Source organism: Martes martes, assembly GCF_963455335.1.
Source record: "Martes martes genome assembly, chromosome: 4".
NCBI classification, from domain to species: Eukaryota; Metazoa; Chordata; class Mammalia; order Carnivora; family Mustelidae; genus Martes; species Martes martes.
In genome coordinates, this window is record NC_137891.1 from 20412182 (window position 1) to 20431218 (window position 19037).

Sequence of the window (19037 nt, forward strand, 5' to 3'; positions counted from 1 at the left end):
CGCTTGTTTTCTCCGAGCTCTGGCTCCTGCATATTGGCAATCTATGACGTTTCAAGAAAACTGCCTTCAAATAATATCCTAGACACACATCCCCCTAATAAAAACCATACTACTGTCATTCATAGAGGGCCTTACTATTAACATTTGAATTGACTTGCATCCCATGGTAAGTCCGTGTTAGTAGCTCGGGCTGTAGATGGTAAAACTGAAATTCGGAAGTGGGGGGGCAGGTCTGGAGTCCCACCACTGGGTCCCCACTCGCTGGCCTTCATTCATTCGCAGGTCACTTAAGAAACCATCATGCTGTTAAGCTCCAGCCCCTGGGGGAGGCAACGCTGAACAAGACGCTCTGTGTTTTGTGATTCACGGAGCGGAGAAGCTGACATTCTTCTCCGAATATGTTCTACTCCCTCTCTGGATCCCCTATGAACTCCTGGTGGAAGCACGTCCGTTTGAAGGGGCGGATCTCTGGTCCCTGTGGGCAATACCCGTGGGGGTGGGGGGCGATCTCTTCTGATTCCATCCTTGAACTCTGGCCACCACTGAACGCTGGGCCCTGATGGGGAAGTGAGTGAGGTTTTCAGCATCTGGTGAAAACCCAAGAACTAATGGGTGATGGCAGAACCTCCCGGGACAGGACGAACCCTTCAGAAGTGACCGGGTCCAGCTTTCAGAGGAGCAGCTCGTGGGAGTGAAGAGCCCTTCAAGCAAGCCCCAAACTCCTGTCAACCGCTCTGAGGCAGGGGGACGACCTTGAAGAGGTAATTCCGGAAGTTGAGGATGGAAGGCCCTCTAGTCCCCAGGGCCTTTTGATGATGAGGGTGTGGATGAGAAAATAGGGGCCAAGACAGCCCTGCACGCAGCCTACACGCTTTTTTCCTGCCCTAGGCAGGAAGTTTTCCCTGGGCTGCTGCTCTCTGGCTCTCACCACCCAGACAAGGAGAAGTGAGCGGGGGAAAGCCCTGGCTCTAGAACCAGACAGAAGTGAGAGGAGTTCCTTGGGCACGGGTTCTGTAACCTTGGAGATTCGGGATCGCGCCCAGCGGGGCGCAGCGACAATGCGGTGCAGAAAGGCGCGGCCTTGGTGCTGGAGCTCTCAGAAGCCGCCGCCAAGGGGTCAGCCGAGAGGGGGTATTAAGGGTGTGGGACGCACGCCCGGCTGCGCCCCGATCTTGGCTGCAGCGGCCGCGCAGGGCGGAGGAGGCCGGCACCGCAGCTCCCCAGCGTGCGCCCGGCCCCCCCACCGCCGGTGGCGGCTGCCAGGAGGCCGCCCGCTGGCGGGAAGCGGCCAGGAAACCTCAGGGCCGCGCAGAGACAGTAGCCTCCTTGTTCCGCAGCCCGGTGGCGGCTTCTTCTTCTTTTTTTTTTTCCCCTGGGAGGGCCAGACATCCCCGCCCCACCCCCAGTCCCCACCTCTCCCGTTCTTTCCACCCCGGCTCTGAAAGCGTTAACCCCCCGGGCTCGGCGCACCCCTCCCCCACTCCCCCACCCGCTCCCGCCCAAGTTCCTAAAAAAGAAAGGTGTAAAGTTTGGTCCAGATAGAGAATGAATGATCAAAGCCAAGCCGACACTTCCTGTCGCCCGGACGCTATATATAACGAGATGAGTGCACGGGCTGCGGAGACGCCGCGGAGCGTTCGCCCAGCCGCCGCCGCCGCCCAGCGCCTGAGGTTTCCCGGGGACCGCAATGAACCAGCTGCTGTGCTGCGCGCTCGTGGTAAGTGCCCGGCGGATCGCGGGCGCCTGGGAGCCTGCCCGCCGCGGCCCCGCGGGGCCCGAGCTCCGCGCGCTCCCTGGCCCGGGACAGAACTGGGGGCAGCTTGGAACCGGAGACCTCCTTCCGGAGCCCGTCGAGCCGCTCCTGGCGTGTCTCTTTGCGCTGGAAAGTTCCTGCTGGGTTTATGGAAAGGAGACAGGAGCTCTAAACCCTTTTCGTTTGAATGATTTGTATCCATTTTATTTACTTTCCTCTTTGCAGATGATCTGACGCGCTCCAGGAGTTCATACCATCTTTGCTTAGTTGGATATTACTATGATTATTTAGAGTGGCCTCTTAGAAGCAGAGTTAAGTTGGGAGTTGTCAGTCCTCTTAGAACTATTATAACTAGAATAAAATTTGGATGCGGTGAACATGAGAGGATACATCTTTAGGCTCATTCCCCACTTAAGCAAATGTTATGGGAAATTTTGCGCAACTGGCACCTGAGAAGAGATCATACACACACATGCGCACGCACACACAGGTACACGGGTTTCATAACTGCACAATTTAGCATCCTAATGCAATTTTATTATTAAAATGGTTTATTTCCAGTTCTCAACTTCAATATAATATGGAAGATATTGATGGACTAATGTTAGTTATGTTCTAAAATAGATTTCAGTAATTGAATTTTGGCACTAAAGAGGGCTACAAGTTATTTTTAATGTGCTGTTTGGAAAGAAAGGAGTCTTTGTGACTTAGCTTACCTCTTTTTTTGGTTTAGATTTTGACCAATCAAGTTAATAAGATTTGTTTGTAGATTATTCTATGGCTAATGACTTATTTCGTTTATGTCACCAGAGTGTACAATACACTAAGACATGAATCAGACATTCGTGAGACATTAAGCCCCATATGTGTTTCGAACACGTTGGAGTAAATGCTTGAGTTTCAACATCCAACCCACAAATAGTGAGTAGTAGGCTAGGAAATCTTCCAGGTAGTTCCCAGGATACACAAGCATAAATAAGTAAATAAATAGCAAAGTCACTAAAGAAAATGTATTGGACAGGAGTGCACAAGTAGGTATGATACTCTTATCTACCTCTACCTAATGTAAGATAAAATACATAAAATAGCTCCACCAATATGGTTACTATGGAGAACTTTTGGAAAAGTAAACCTTTATTAAAACATAACACACACACACACACACAGAGTTGCCCAACTCATAAGTACCTAATTTAAGTTTCTCAAAGTGAACACTTGTGAGCTAGCAGCCAGATCAAGAAATCCAACATTACCAGCAGCTCGAATCTCCCTGGGCTCATCCTTGTCACTACTATGTCTATAACCAGACTAATCAATATTCTGACTTCTAACATCAAAGATGAGCTTTGTTTGTATTTGGACTTTATATAAATGGACTTTATCACTTTTCTATGTCTGGCTGCTTTCACTTAAGCTCCATTTATGAGACCATTTTTTTTTTTTAACCGTTGGATGCACAATAGTTCATTCATTTTCATTGTATGGTATTCCATTGTATGGATGTACCACGATTCATTTAATCATTCTAGTGGTTAGCTAGTTTACATCATTCTGCTATGAATATGGGGACATTATATTCTTCCTTGCCTTTGTATTCTGTTACAGATTTAATTGATAGTAAACATATTACCAATGACTTTTAAGCATCAGAATTTCCACTAAATAATGTATGTACCTAATAATAAGTGCTCCTAAGCAATAAGTAAATGGATGTTTTGATATGTAGTCTATCTAGGGAGCTTGATATGTGTAGAGATAAAACTAATTGTAGATGATGCACCAGTATCAAAAGAGAAGACTTTCTATGTGTTTTGAACCTAGGAAATACTTTTTTTTTTAAAAGATTTTATTTATTTATTTGACAGATCACAAGTAGGCAGAGAGGCAGGCAGAGAGAGAAGGGAGGAAGCAGGCTCCCTGCTGAGCAGAGAGCCCGACGCGGGGCTCGATCCCAGAACCCTGGGATCACGACCTGAGCCGAAGGCAGAGGCTTTAACCCACTGAGCCACCCAGGCGCCCCTAGGAAATACTTTCAACAGGAAAGATTTTCCTTTTCCTTTCTGTAGCTTCTCAGATTGACTTTATTTAAGAAATGATTGGTGATGGATACTTTGTACTTAGACACAAGGAGTCCAGATGCCCTTTCGTAAGCCCCCTCGGTGCAGTTGTAAGGAGTAGAAGCATCACGGAAAATTGTCCTCGGTAGCAGGCATGCCCCGAGGCATGAGCGACCGAGTGGAAAACAAGATGGACACCATTTCTGCCCCCCCCCCCCCATGAGCCTCACAGTCTAATGGAGAAGGCAAATAATGGACAATTAACTCTGTCTAATGAGAGTGACAAAAGGGCAGGAGCTGGGTGACTTGGGCATATGAAAGATTCTGCCCTTGAGGTCCTTACAAAGGAAGCCACAGAGGAGTGGTTTTCAGTCGGACCAAAATTCAAATCCACCAGCACCATCTACTTGACACATGACCGTGGGCAAGTTACATCTTTCTTGAGTTTTCATTTTCTCTTCTATAAAACAGAGATAACATTATGCACACCTGCCAGATCACCACATACATCTCCTGCTCCATATTAACAGCAGCTTCTAGCATTAAGCGATCAGATCACTGTAGGTAAATCTAGACCCAAGAGAATTTTGTAAAGGAAATGCTGATGACCCTCAGAGGAGGGAGAGAAGGCCACACTACCTATTCCCTTGAAGGAGGACTAGAATGTTCTCATTGTTGGGGATAAAATCCAGGTGTCCCGAACCTAAGGCACGGGAGAAAGTATAATGGTGTGGCAAAGCAGAATTCTAGATTTTTCTGGGAGAACACAGGATATGCCAGGAGGCAAGCCTTGCAGAGGTGTGGCCACCAAGACTAAGGCCATAGTCACTGGCTCTTTGGAATGCTCACTAAAATGTCCAGGAGAGGCCTGCAGTGCAAGGTGAGGTCACTGTGTCTCCAGACCCCTCCATTCATGGGTGCTCGGGGCCACCCGATACTCTGGGAACATCCTGCCTGGGTCTATTGGTGGGTGAAACTTCCCATCGTGTTGTGCCCGAACCATCTGCTGGCCTTCTCGAAGCTGATCTGTGTCATGGTGACAAGACTTGGGATGGAGTGTGGGAATAAAGGGGTTGGGGGCAAGAAGGCGATTTTTTTTTTTTCCAGGACTACTGCTTGGTCCCCCTGTCCATTAGGATAATGCCTTTTCTGGTTTGTTCTGTTGTTTTGTTGTTTATTTCAGTTTCCTTCCCCTAGCCCAGTGACTGAGAGTTTTTGTCTCGTTTTTACTTGTTGGCTTCTTTTCTTATTTTAAGAGAACGATCACTCTGGAGTTTGTAGGAGAATCTGACATATATTCAGTCCCAAACGGTCCTGATCCCTGCCCCTAGCAACCTTCAGCACAGTGCCCTAATTTGAATCTGATCTTTAATTTTACCTCTAGGCTTAAACCACAGTTGTCAGATTCCCCCTGGCTGGGGGAAAGAAAGCATCTGTGCCAGATGTTTTACCCACTTAGTTCTAGAAGGAGAGCTATGGCAGCGTCTATCAGAGGTGCACTAAACACACACTCGAGTCTTCTTGCCCTGCTTTCCACTAACTTGCCTGCTGGGTTTTGCCCTGAGGAACCCTCAGCCCTCCTGCCTGCATGTTCCCTATTCTGAAAGCTTTCGGTGAAAAGCATCATTCCCTTCAGCATCTCATTAACCAGTAGCATTTTCTTTAGCTGGAGTTTCCTTCTTTGTAGCCAGCCAAAAAAAGAGGACTGGGAAATAGCGTGCAGAGAAAGAGTAATTTTATAAAAATTTATATTTGCATTATTCAAGGCTTTGACTAAGGATGCCTGGATGCCCCTTGTGTTGCTGCAACAGAGCAAAAATGTCAAAGTTACCAGTGTATTTGTAGGTCTTGCCCTGTAGGGCAGTAATTCTCAATCATATCCCTTCTTCCATGCACTCTGAAAATAAATCCTTTGTAACAACTCTCTTGCTCCTCTGAAACGAAATTTAGAGTACCTCTATTTTACTTATGTACATAATTTTTAAAGTCAATATAGCAGCATAACTACACTATAAAGGACAAATAAAAGGAAAGTAGCTAATAATAAAATAAAACTTCGCTGGAGACATCATGAAGCCGTGATATGTTAGCATCTTTATGGGAAATTGCCGTGAACACAGCGCCGGGAACAAAGGTCGGAGCCCACGTGGTCTGCTGGGGTTCAAAACCACGAACAATGTTGGCTTTCGTGCGGCGCTTTCCTGAAATGGTGAACAAACCCCGCCAGGGTTTTAAACAAAGCAAAGTACAACCTCCTATCCAAGTTTATGTTGTAAAATTCCTAGAAAGTTCAGTATATCTAAAAATCATGCAAAAACCACTTTGTGTATATATAAAACGGAATCTGAATCTAGGCTAAGATAATGATAAATAAGGGTGTGTGTGTGTATGTGCGCATGTGCGTGTGTGAATAGAACATCTTGCCGTGTGTGGGACATGAGATTCTTCTTGATGGCCCCGGATGTCTAGCAGTCACGGTGATAACAGAAATCCTCCACAGATTTTTCCAGAACCTGTAGGGGATAGCACCACCACTTTGTAGGAAACAAAGTATAAGCTCTTTGCAAACGCAGATTTCCATTTTCTTCACATCTGTGGCCCCCAGGTCTCCACGGTTGGTGCCTGACACTAAAGGTGTGTTTGCAAAGTCAAAGGAGCCATAGTGAGATCTGGTCGTGTGTTCCATCATCTACCAACGGTTTCCTTACTGCCGGAGAGTTAACATTCTAATGTTGCCTTTGATCTCTTTCAAAATATAGATGTGATACCCTATCCACCTGACCAGTATTTTAGATATTCCTTTGCACATTTCTACTGTGGAGGCTCATATCCATACCTTCACGAAGACCCATTCTTAAGTGAGCAACAGAAATGAACTAGATTCATAGAGTGACCCGTGGAGGGGCAGCCTAAGCTCAGTTGAACCCACTTCCTGACCTCCCCATCAGGTTGCTCTGGGCATCCGATATTCATGTTTGGTTTGATCAATCTTATGTGTTTGTAAAATGCGCCAATGGAGAAGTCAAGTAGACATTTGGATTCAAAATGGCGGAGTGTAGGAAAAGCCTGGGCTGAAGATAAAAAAAAAGCCAGGTTATCAGCGTACAGCGGGTTTTTAAAGCCCTAGGGAAGGGTGATGGATTGCACAGGGCAAGAGAGGAGAGAGGTAAGCAGCCTCAGCGCGCATTTGTGATAGCGAAAGTCCAGTAAACAAAATGCAAATATGAACAGTAATAGCAGGCGTGTTTAGAAAAGAAAACAAAAATCAAAATAAAACTGAGCCACCCACAAGAGCAGGAACTAGTGAATCGGAACTCCTAGCAACATCTGTAAACTATCTGTGCAAGAAGAAAGACGGAGGTATGGCCAACTTGAAATAGATACAAGGACAGCATTTTTATGTGACATGTAATTAGTTTTTGGAACTCACTGCCACAGAATATTTTGGGGTGACTAGCATAGAAAGTCTAAAAAAAGGATTCTTTTAGACAGTTGTGAGGGATAAGAATAGTGTTACAAGACATTAGGTATGAAGCTGTGTGCCCCCACACCCCCTCACAGTTACCTGGGCTTCTCTAAATTAAGGTCCTGAAGGCCAGAACCATCTGCAGACACACCACAATGGTTCCTCCGAACTCAAGGTGACATAACTTCCCAGGTATGGCCTGGGTAGGTCATTTTCACCCCAATTTCTGGGAAACACCTGAATTAGCCAGGCCATAATGGGTAGGCAATGCAGGAGGAAATGAAATATCTTTCCTAAAGCCTTGCTAAAAAAAAAAAAAAAAGTAATGTGCTCCTAATGGCCTTGATTTATGACTTTCTTATTTGGATTTTTAAAAAATTTGCCTCTCTAAAATTATGTCTTAATACTGTGAAGACATTGTTTAATTTCATTGGGACAACTTCTCTAAAAATAAAAAGAATAGCCTTAGGATATTCACTTCAATTTAGTCTGTCCCTTGGAAGCATTTTCTGTAAGAACTTATTAAATAATCAACTATAAAATAGGAGAATGGGTGTCAAGATGGATTTAGATTTAAAACAAGGCAGTAATTCATCTAAACCTCCTGACTGCCTTTGGTAAATTCAATTTTCTTCCCTGGCCTATGACTCAAAAACCTCAATTCCCTTCCCATGTAATGTTGCTTTCATGTTCAAAGAAGTGATTTTTTTATTTCTTTGAAAATACGGATATCAGGAACCTACTCTTTAAAAAGATGCCCCCACCATCAATTTGAACTAACACCACCACCACCACCAACAACAAAAATGTAATTTAGAAATTCAGTTGGACACAGTGACGGTGAGGTCGCTACGGTGGCTGGCGGCAAGAGTCTCTCTTAGTCTGAGGTCCGGTTGGTGACACCAGCACTGTGGGTCTTAACTTTACCCATCTAGAAAAATTGTTGAATCCTTATATTGTACACCTGAAACTAATTAATACACTGGATGAGAATTATGCTTGAATAAAAATCGTAATCATAAAAATAAATCATTAACTAGGGGTATTGGACCAGGTGATAGGTGGGAGGTCTGCTTTAGTTTCGAGCTTTTGTCATTAAAAAATAATAGTAACACATCGATGATATACGATTTAATACTCCAAACATGCAAAAACCGAAAGGACTTACTTATCTGTGAAAAAAAATTATCTTAAAGGACTGTTTCTTAACAATCTACTCTGTTGTACTTGTCAGTTTCTTCTGCTCCCCTGGTTTCAGGTATAAGAAATTCCGTTTCAGTCAGTGAGCTCCCAGGGGAGGCCGCTTTTGAAATGTCTTCTACTTTTAAATAAGTAGTAAGACTTATTTGTTTTAAGATCACAGATGATTCTTTTAAACCATAAAACGTTTTCTCACTTGGAAATAAGTCCTTCTTGTCCTTAGCTCGTATGCATAGAAGTCATTAAGGTGTGCATTTGTCCATATTCCACTTAGTTAGAAGTCAGGTCCAAGACATTCCCTCAGGACTTAGGAAAGAGGTATAATTTTGGTTGCTAGCAATCTCCCTGAACTCATTGCAGAATTTTCTTTGCATTTATCTTCACAAGGAAGTACTTGACAGCTGCGCATGGCTTTTTGGAATAGATGTCAAACCTTAGGGCAGAATAAGCTTGGTAATGGGTTAAATAGTTCCCTACCACACCAGGCTTGTGGACAGTAATCTCTGCTCCCACACTTTGTTTTCTATCACTTCTTTTCTTTTTTTTTCTTCTTTCCTTCTTTCTTGCTTTTCTTTCTTTCTTTTTTTTTTTTTTAAGATTTCGTTTTTCAGTTATCTCTACACCCAACATGGGGCTCAAACCCACAACCCCGAGATCAAGAGTTTCATGTGCTTACCTACTGAGCCAGTTGGGTACCCTCTGTCCCTTCTTTTAATATTGAGTGAAAAGAAAAGAAAATTGACTGGATTATGCTAAAATAAAGGTCCATAAGAAAGTATGAGTGATGTTTATTGAGCAAGGATGTAGTTGTGAGTGCTCCTTGTAGCTCATTCTCCATCCTCCCTTCCAGAAACATGGCAAGGCTGTGCTTTCCAGTCTCTTGGTAAGAGGGGTGTGGGGGGTGGCTGGGGAGAGGACACGAATAGCTCTGGCCATTGACTTGTGAGTTAAAATGGTATGTCACTCCACATTAGAGTCCTTAACTGTGGGCATATGACCCCCTCCCCCAACTTTTTTTTTTCCCTCTTTTCCTCCTCCACAGCAAACCAGCCATGTTCTAGATATTAGCTGTGTTATCATCCTAGGTCCTGGACAAAGGACAATGTTAATTAGGCCCCGCTAGGAATAGAGCATGAGTGAGAAATAAACCTTTGTTATTTTTAAACCACTGAAATTTTGAAGTTGTTTATTAGCACAGCATAAAAGCCAGCCAGTCCCGACTCACTCAGTACCCAGACCCCAGGAATATTAGATCATTGAGAAGCAGGAGCATTTAATCACAATGCTTGATCTATGAGTTTAGATTATTAGTTGAAACTATTAGATTATCAGTTGAACTATTAGTTGAAACTCCCTCATCAAAGATGCTGTTAGAAGCGTTCATGAGGAAGGACCTCTTCTTTCTTCTGTTGCTGAAAATTTGAAATTCAGGGAACTAAAATTATGTAAAAGCTTAGCCGGGCTGCAAAATGGAAAGGTCAAAAGTACTCAACTTACCAGACACCCTATTATGTGAGAGTAAGAAACAGGGATCGTGTTTTTTCTCGCCATTGCTTCCAACTGACCCTCCTTCACAGAGGGCCACTGCCATCTTTCATCAGGACAACATGTACGCATTGAAGCTGAGCCAAAGAAGGAAATCACGAAATAGGAAGAAACTAAGGATTCTTAGGATATGTGTAGTATGTGGAAGACACACACAATATCTCACTTTATTTCCATAAAAAATGCTAAGACGTGAAGATCAGTCTATTTTATAGATGAAGAAACTGAGGTTCCGAGAGGTGAAGAAATTTTCCCTAGGGTAACCCAGCTGAGTTTTTTTTGTCCTAAAGGAACTTCCATCTAGTAGCTGAGGCCAGTGGGAAGCAAAATATCCTTCCGCTGGAGCCCTGCTTCCGTGGGTGCCTTCAAACTGAGGGATCTCGTCTCAGCCGAGGTTAAGAGAACCCCAGATGGGGCTCGCGAGGGTCAAATCTTTGGGCAAAGTGAATCTAATGTATTTTTCATCCTTTTTCAGTTCCTCCTTTGGCTTCAGTGGGGGCATCATGTCTTTTTCTTTTGAAATTAAGTGCCTTGGCCTCCTTACTGGGCATGGGTTCAAAGCCCCAGATGCTTTAGGAAACACAACATGAGGCAAACACACGTTTTAGTACCTTCGTAGAAAGTGCGGTTCTAGGGAAGGAGGAGTGAGTGAAAGAGGAGTAACGCAGAAAAGGAAGGAGAGCGCGTTCAAGAGGGTGCGTTACCGGAAGCTCCTGCTCAGTGTGAAGTACCACTCGGTTTCACGGAATCATCGTCGGGAGGGCCTGTGTGAACCACTGCATTTCAGGACAAGGGAGGGAGAAGAATTTACTCAGCTGGATAGATAGATGGTGGGATGGATGATAGATAGATAAGGAAGGAAGGAACGGAGGGTAGAAGACATAAGATGGATAGGTAAGAGATAGATCTTATTGAACTTTATATTGTGTTCAGTTGGTTATTTATATGCCTAGCTCCTTCATAAGGCTGCAAGTTTCCAGACACAAGCATATCTTGTTAAAGGCTTAGATTTGGACAGGAGATGGAATCCCAGCTCACATGTGTGCTAGCTCAGTGACCTTTGACATATCACTGACCTTCTCTGAGACTATTTCTTCATCTATAAAATAGGGATCAGCCTATCCCGTCAGACGTCGGCACAGGGGATGGATGATAATAGCACGTGAAGATAGGGCTTAGAATAGAGCCTGGTATATCATACCATAAGGCGCTAAGCTATTATTATTCCCGTATCACCTGGGGCTTCTGGAATTTCCCATGTTGGAGGCACACGGTGAATCCCTCCATGTTTAACTCACGTTCTGTTTTGTTGCATTTCTATTTGTAGTTTCCGTTCCAATCACTGCAGCTTCTCAGTCCTAACTTTTCCTCACCAGCTGTCCTTAACCATATGTTGATCGGACCTCAATCCAGATCATTAACAACCCAAAGAGATGAATGAAATGATGTGAGCAATGTAGTACCTTCGAAGAAAAGCACTGTAGAAATAAAAAGGAATTTAAAATACTGATGTTCAAAATTATCAACGTGCTAAAATGTATTGCCAATTCTGAGCCCCGAACGCCAAGGACCATAGCGGGAACACCTGGAAATAATGCTTATTTGGTGGACCTGAACGGCCATAATTATAGAGAAAATTGCCACCAGCGCTGCTGTTGAGTTGAACTTTTCAGAACTAATGGTCAATCTCAAATCTGGTGATTAGCAGACATGCAAGAGAAGAAATATTAAGATAGTAAGCCGGGGGCCCAAGCATGTGAGCTTTCTACGTAACTGTCTTGGAAAGTTTTTAAGTTTACGTGTATTGCTAGTTCGTTTTCCTCAGAGATTTTTTTTTTTTTTCTTTCCATTTGTTAATCTGTCAAAGTCAGCTGTCTGTAAAACAACTCCGAAACACCAAAGACATCATCAGCGAATCTGTCCGGATAATTCTGGATGATTCCAACATATAAACAAGGTATTGCTCACTAACTTAAAAGGCTTCAAACAGCCAAAGGAAACTTCTGACGGGAACAAAAAAATTGCATTTCAAGTTGAAATTTACCTGAGACAGTTCTTCAGCCCCTAGGGAAGCCAAATAGTGTAGAACGTGGCTCAGCGATTCATCTAATAAATCGTAATTCCTTGGGTCTCATTCCCGTTTTCCCCGCATTAGCTGTTGACAGCAAATCCGTTCTGTGTAGGTGAACAGGTTTACTTCATTTGCTCCTGCTTCTGACATAGAGACCTAATCCTCCAGCAAACAACTGGCTCTTGTGAAAATTATTAAGCAGGGGGAGAGCCGGAGGTGGGGAACTTGCAGGGGCAGATAAACCTCTCAGATGAACGACCCGTTTTGTTTCTACATTTGCCTTAAAAATGGAAGCTGCACGCACACGGACAGTACCTCAGCATGCCACGTGAGATGAAAGATGCTTTGGAAATTTCTTTCCTTGAGGCAACTTGTCATCAGTATCATTTTACTGATGAGAAAATTTCAGATTTTGTGCTTCTTGCAAATTTACATGTTGAGTATTTGTCTGTGGGCATATATCATCCCCAGTATTCCTAATTGCCCATAGCAGGCATTCAGTGTATCTGTTGAGTTGAATAAAATCAAACGCGGTATATTGAATACTTGATATGTGTAAGGTACCACGTTAAGCATATAAGGACGGAGACAAATACTTTTCTCTTTGACCCCTCTAAGCAGCTCCGTGAAACTGCCTTGCAAACATTTGATATAGACCAAGAAGATGATACCAGTTGGGATGATACTGAAACTAATTACAAAAGAAATCAGAATAGGTAAAAAAGTCAACTTCTGGCGATCATAAGTGTGTTACTTCCTACTGAACAAGAAATGTCAAAATGTCTTCAGAAATAAGTCTGGTTCAAAATACTTCCCATTTCCCACCTCCTATGTGATTAGTACATGTAATAATGCCTCCTACTTGTCTGGAAGTTTATTCTTTACCGAATTTATCTGTGTCCCTCCTTTTATTCATTTGAAGATTTTATTTATTTATTTGACAGAGAGAGAGAGATCACAAGCAGGCAGAGCAGCAGGCAGAGAGGGGGAAGCAGGCTCCCTGCTGAGCAGAAGCCGGATGCAGGGCTCGATCCCAGAACCCTGGGATCACAACCTGAGCCGAAGGCAGAGGCTTTAACCCACTGAGCCACCCAGGCGCCCCTCTCCTTTTATTCATTTGAAATACAACAACCGTACAGGGATAGTTAAAATAACGATTATTCTCATTTTAGAGGTAAGACAGTGGCTCAAGGTTATGAAACCTTGTGGTCAAACTGAGTTTGGAACTCTGGTACTCATAGTCTAAATGCAAGTTCGAGCTAAAAGCGCTCTTCTTAATTAACATTGAACTAATGGCGAAGCTATATACTCTAGACTTTATTAAATTATCCATTTAGCATTCTTTCCAAAACACTGTGATATTCCTACCTTTTTTTACTTCCTCTTTTTTCATCCTATCTTGTGTACGTTTATAAGTTCTAGGGTTAAGTTTTGTCTTTTTATGCTTCTATGCAGTCTCCCTGGGTAATGCCATCTGAGCTCTCTGCTTCTAGAGCCATTTACGTGCTGCTACCCCTGAAACCTGTGTGTCTCGCTGCCTTTCTGTCCTAAATTCTCAATACATATATCTGGTCATCTAGTGCACACCACTTGAGTCTCATAGATGGAAGATGTTCCAAGCTAAATTCATTTTCTTTCTCCATAACTGTCTTCTCCTCCTGGTGTCAGTAATTAATGGCAATACTACATATCTAATAGTTCAAATTCATGGGCATGTTCTTCCATTGCTTTTTCTAGGACACCCTCCCCATGCAATCAGCCAGCATCTATCTATCCCTTCCTCTGCTCCGTCAACAGTACCTATCTTCAGTCCCTCATAATTTCTGACCTGTTTCTCTGCTGAGTCTTGTCTTGATCCTCTCTCTCCTCTCTTCTGCTTCCAATTGCTTTGCAGTGATTTATGAGGTTTTTACATCAGGCTGGGGTTTTAGATGAATGTTCAGCTCCATCATTTAGCACTATTTCTAGAGCATAGTAATGGTGTCAGGAAGTGTTTGTGGAATGAATCAATGAATTATTTAAGGAATGGAGGAGAAAAGGAATGGGCTACTACACTATAAGACTATAGAAAATCAAATACACTAAACTTCAGAGGAAAACAGTTTTTAAAAAAATAAGATTTATAGTTTATACTGTAAGAGATCTTTAGGAAATTCACCATGATATGTATCCTCAATGTCTCCCTTCTTGGCCAAGATGAACTGTAAAATGCCATGGTTTCCAAACTGACCAGAAGTTTACCTAACTCTGGATAGTCCTCAAATAGTTCTCTGTGGCAAAGATCATGACGAGAGATCACAAAAGGAACTCCCAGACCAAGTAGTTATTTCAAGCTGTGCATGGGCTCCTTTTAATGAATTTTCCATAAACGGAAACCCACTGGGTCACTCATGGTTGTGTATACCAGAGAATGAGCCCAGTAGTATGGAATTGGCTGCATTGCGTAATGCAAAAATAAACTTGTTAGAGAAAAGTGTACTCTTGTGCCCTTTAGGACGAAGCATACACCAGTAGCGTGCTCTAGTCAAATCATCATCTGAGAAATTTCTGTCTCGGTAGCTTTGGACCAGCAAGTGTTAGTCCTCATAGAAAGAACGAAAGTCAATGTCAGTTCATTTGGATTTCAGGAAGCCGTTGGTTCAGGAAGGCTTTGGTTGACCTTTCGTGGTCTCCTAACTCTATGCTCTTCAGTCTAAATGAAAAATAAGCACATCAGGTCTTACTTCTAGAATATGCATGAAGGTTACGGCATAAAGTGAGAGCATTTGGTAAATGTTAAAGAATGTGACTAAAAACAGTATTATATGGCACATGCTCTGGGTTTGAAGTCTATTTCCACTCATGACTGGGACCTGGGACAGTTATTTACTCATTCTAAGACTCGCTTTTATAGCTGGTAGAAACTTAATAATAATAAAACATTCTTTTTTTTTTTAAAGATTTTATTTATTTATTTGAGAGAGAATGAGTGAGAGAGAGAGAGAGCATGAGAGAGGAGAAGGTAAGAGGGAGAAGCAGACTCCCCAAGGAGCTGGGAGCCTGATGCGGGACTCGATCCTGGAAGCCCGGGTTCATGACCTGAGTCGAAGGCAGTCACTCAACCAACTGAGCCACCCAGGCGCCCAATAATAATAAAACATTCTAATGTAGGTACAAACCAAAATATTATAAAGGTTATTTTTAATTCTACTGCCTATCACCGAGTAGAGATTTGATGCACATATGTTGGGATGGAATACACAAAACAGAATTCCATCTTCATATTGTCCTTTTTTGTTACCTGCACATACCATGACCGTACCACTCTACCTCTTAAATATTGAGAATTCTAATTTGAAATTTTATGTTTGGGACTAAGAGTTAAACGATTAACAAGAAAATCAGTTAAAACATTTAACAATAAAAACTATACACATGTGGGGCACCTGGGTGGCTCAGCGGATTAAGCCTCTGCCTTCAGCTCAGGTCATGATCACAGGGTCCTGGGATCGAGCCCCACATCGGGCTCTCTGCTCAGCGGGGAGCCTGCTTCCCTCTCTCTCTCTCTGCCTGCCTCTCTGCGTACTTGTGATCTATCTCTCTCTGTCAAATAAATAAGTAAATTTATTTAAAAAAAAAACTATACACATGTATTGTAAACTAAAACATTTAACTAAACTCATTCACCTGTATTTTGAGAGTTCGCCAAGGCTTTTCCTGGAATCTGTGTTTGTTACCTGAAGTCCTATGCTGTCTTTCTTCCAAAACCCTATTCTGTAATGTATGGCCCATCCATTTCAATTTTGGCACTTAAAGACATTTATGAAACAAACTAATTATTCTAGATGTTTACCCCATTTTGTTTTTACAGTTGTCTCAGCGACTCCAAATTCTATGGCACATTTTTTAATTTTTTGCTTCTTTGTGGCTCATCTTTATCAAGCCATTCTCGATGCATTTTCCTAAAAGAATAATAATTTTTCACACCCATGTTGATTAATTTACATAATATCTAGCTGAATTACTGAAGGATTGTTACAACTGCAGCATATACAGATACATATATACAAGTAGCATAAACAGAGGCAGCAACAAACATACAACTTTTCATGAAGGACCATCTCTATGGTAATTGCAGATAAAAGATGGCATGTCAGAGGAGGAGGGATAGCTGGGAATTCAGGTCACTGGGGCATCCGCTGGTTCTACAGAGGGAGTAGAAGGCATGGGTGAGTGTGAGAAGTGGAGATTGGAAAAGAGGGTTCTGCTCTCCACTCCAAAGTGGTTTCACAAATAAAACAGTGGAACAAGAAGTAGAAAGGGAGTTAAAGCAAGACATTTGTTTCCAAGCCTATTAGCTAATCAGATGCTGTCAAACCACAGGATATATTTTTTAAGATTTTGTTTATTTACTTATGTATTTGTCAGATAGAGAGAGAGAGAGAGCAAGAGTGGGGAGAGGAACAGAGGGAGAAGCAGATACTCCGCTGAGCAGGGAGCCCAATGTGGGTCTCCATTCCAGGACCCTGGGATCATGACCTGAGCTAAATGCACCCAGGCACTCCAAACCACAGATGGTAGCTAGAAAAAGCTTTAGAGAACAACTGATTCAACCCACTCACCACCATCCTCTACTAACATTTGATAGATGAGGAAAGATGGTTGGGTTGAAATAGAAAATTCTTTAACCACTGTCCACCATTAAAAATGGAAGGAGAAAGACAAAGCCATCATAGACGATGCTTTAAGTGTCCTTTCAAGGAAAGGTGCACTGGGGCTTCAGGAAAACGAGGGGCGGGGAGCACTAGATGGGAGGACTCCCAGATGCCCTCAAGCACAAGTGGTCTACACCAAAGGATGGACACATAGGGAATGGGAGGAGGAAGAGAGGAAAAATAAAGAGGAATGGGGCGCCTGGGTGGCTCAGTGGGTTAAAGCCTCTGCCTTCGGCTCAGGTCATGATCCCAGGGTCCTGGGATCGAGGCCCGCATCGGGCTCTCTGCTCAGCGGGGAGCCTGCTTCCCCCTCTCTCTCTGCCTGCCTCTCTGCCTACTTGTGATCTCTGTCTGTCAAATAAATAAATAAAATCTTTAAAAAAAATAAAGAGGAAAAATCCCATTTAATTACTCTCTAAAAGCCAAACATAAAACACCCCAAACAGAGGGGCCCCTTCTACAGAAAGCACTTCAAGCTTCCGCAGACACACCTGCACATGTGTCCCAGCTTTTGACGATGTTCATCAGTCGTTATGCCTTTTACACAGAAATTTTTGGACTCCCGTGGATTTTAAACACTATCAGCTGACAAGGGAGATGGAGCCAATGTTAAGATGATGCATCCTTCTGTGGCATCTTTTCCATTGCTTTTCCAGGAAATGCTGAAGAAAGTGAGAGACAGGACTGAGGTGAACAGCTCTATTGATCTTACCCATCCTCTGTCCAGTAACTGGTTCCAGAAATTCTGTGCGGGAATTGGGGTTAACCAGAGACTGAGACCTAACCGTCCAGTTTTGGCCACACAGTCCTGCCTTTTTACCAAAGTGGAAAATTTTCAAATAAAACACAGAGGCCCAATAGAAGTTGCTAAAAAACAAGTTATTTTGCAGTTCCTCAAGGCTTTCTGATTTTTTAAAAATATATATGAAAATCCCATGCGGTGGCCTTGGAGAAATTACCTTCACTAATATAATTGCTCTCTAATCCTTAAGTCAACCTTTTTTATTTCTCTGTGGACACCTTTCACCTCAACTTCCCTGTATTTTGAAGAAATGGCAACGAATTTCCAAAGCATGGTTTCTGGAAACCAACAGTATCATGTCCAATTGCCTAGAAAAATATAAATTGCATCAGCTTTCTTGGTCAGATCTTCAATTTGTGTGGCTCCTTCCAGTGAGGAACACAAGCACCATCTGGGGGTGGGGGTGGGTGGTTCCCATCCCGTCCTCACCACTTCTTGGTAAGGGAGGAAAGAGTCAGTTGAGGAGTAAATGGGCACAACTGAGCCATGTTGAAACGGGAAAGGGGGACAGATGGGGAGTCAGGCTGGAGGAAGTCTTAGGATTTCCAGTCCTACCAAGATGGGGCTCACTCAACAGTAGCACAGAGGACAAAGGCGTCCCTTTGCACCTCAGAGTCAAGGCTCTTGAAAGTGACATAACCTTTGAAAATGGTCTTTCAGGAAATAAAGGTAAACAGCAAGAGAAGAAAGCATTCCTCCTTGCTTCCATGTGTCTGCAAGTTGCATCGGGAAAACTTCATTCCCTAGCATTGAAGATTTTAGAAATTTTTAAGCCAAATCCACACAAGGGGCTTTGAGGAAGGTAGCATAGACTTTTCCATCTTGCTCAGTTTCCTTCGAAACATTGATTGCTCCTTGTAATTACTTCTTTTTTTTTTCCCCCAAAGATTTTGTTTATTTGAGAGAGAATGAGAGAGATAGAGTAGGAGGGGGGAGGGTCAGAGGGAGAAACAGACTCCCCACCAAGCAGGGAGCTTGAGGCAGGACTTGATCCTAGGACTCCAGGATCATGACCTGAGCCAAAGGCAGTCACTTAACCAACTGAGCCACCCAGGCTCCCATGTGATTATTTATTTCTTCACTTCTTTACCATCTACCCCTTGCCAGACTGTGAAGGCAACAACCATCTTTGTTCTGTGTCCCACTATATGCCAAGTTCCTTCTACGATGCCTGGTACACAGTGGGTGCTCAGCAAATGTGTGTTGAATGGATAGATTTCATACTTCTGAAAGATTCAGAGCAAACCAGCTTCCAGCCACTACTGGTTTATTTCTTCTTTCTCCAAATGTCGATGAACTTTGAGTCAATAGAAAGCCCCAGGGAAATTCAAGAACATATTTTCCCTGGAAACCCTCAGGTCATGAGGGTGTCTTGAGAAGACCCCCTGGGGCAGCCCTGATTTTGTGTTGTATTCTTTTTGTTGGTTAGGAGTCCTTTACCTCACAGGA

The 19037-nt window shown here is 43.2% G+C and overlaps 1 protein-coding gene across 1 annotated transcript in view; it reads left to right on the forward strand.

Moving 5' to 3' along the window:
• The first annotated feature begins 1619 nt into the window (after nt 1-1619).
• Nucleotides 1620-19037, forward strand: part of TNFRSF11B (TNF receptor superfamily member 11b) — a 28409-nt gene continuing 10991 nt past the window's right edge. Inside the window, exon 1 of the mRNA XM_080799947.1 lies at nt 1620-1717. Coding sequence (XP_080656073.1) covers nt 1688-1717 — 30 coding nt within the window. The 5' untranslated portion in view covers nt 1620-1687. The remainder of the gene's footprint in view (nt 1718-19037) is intronic.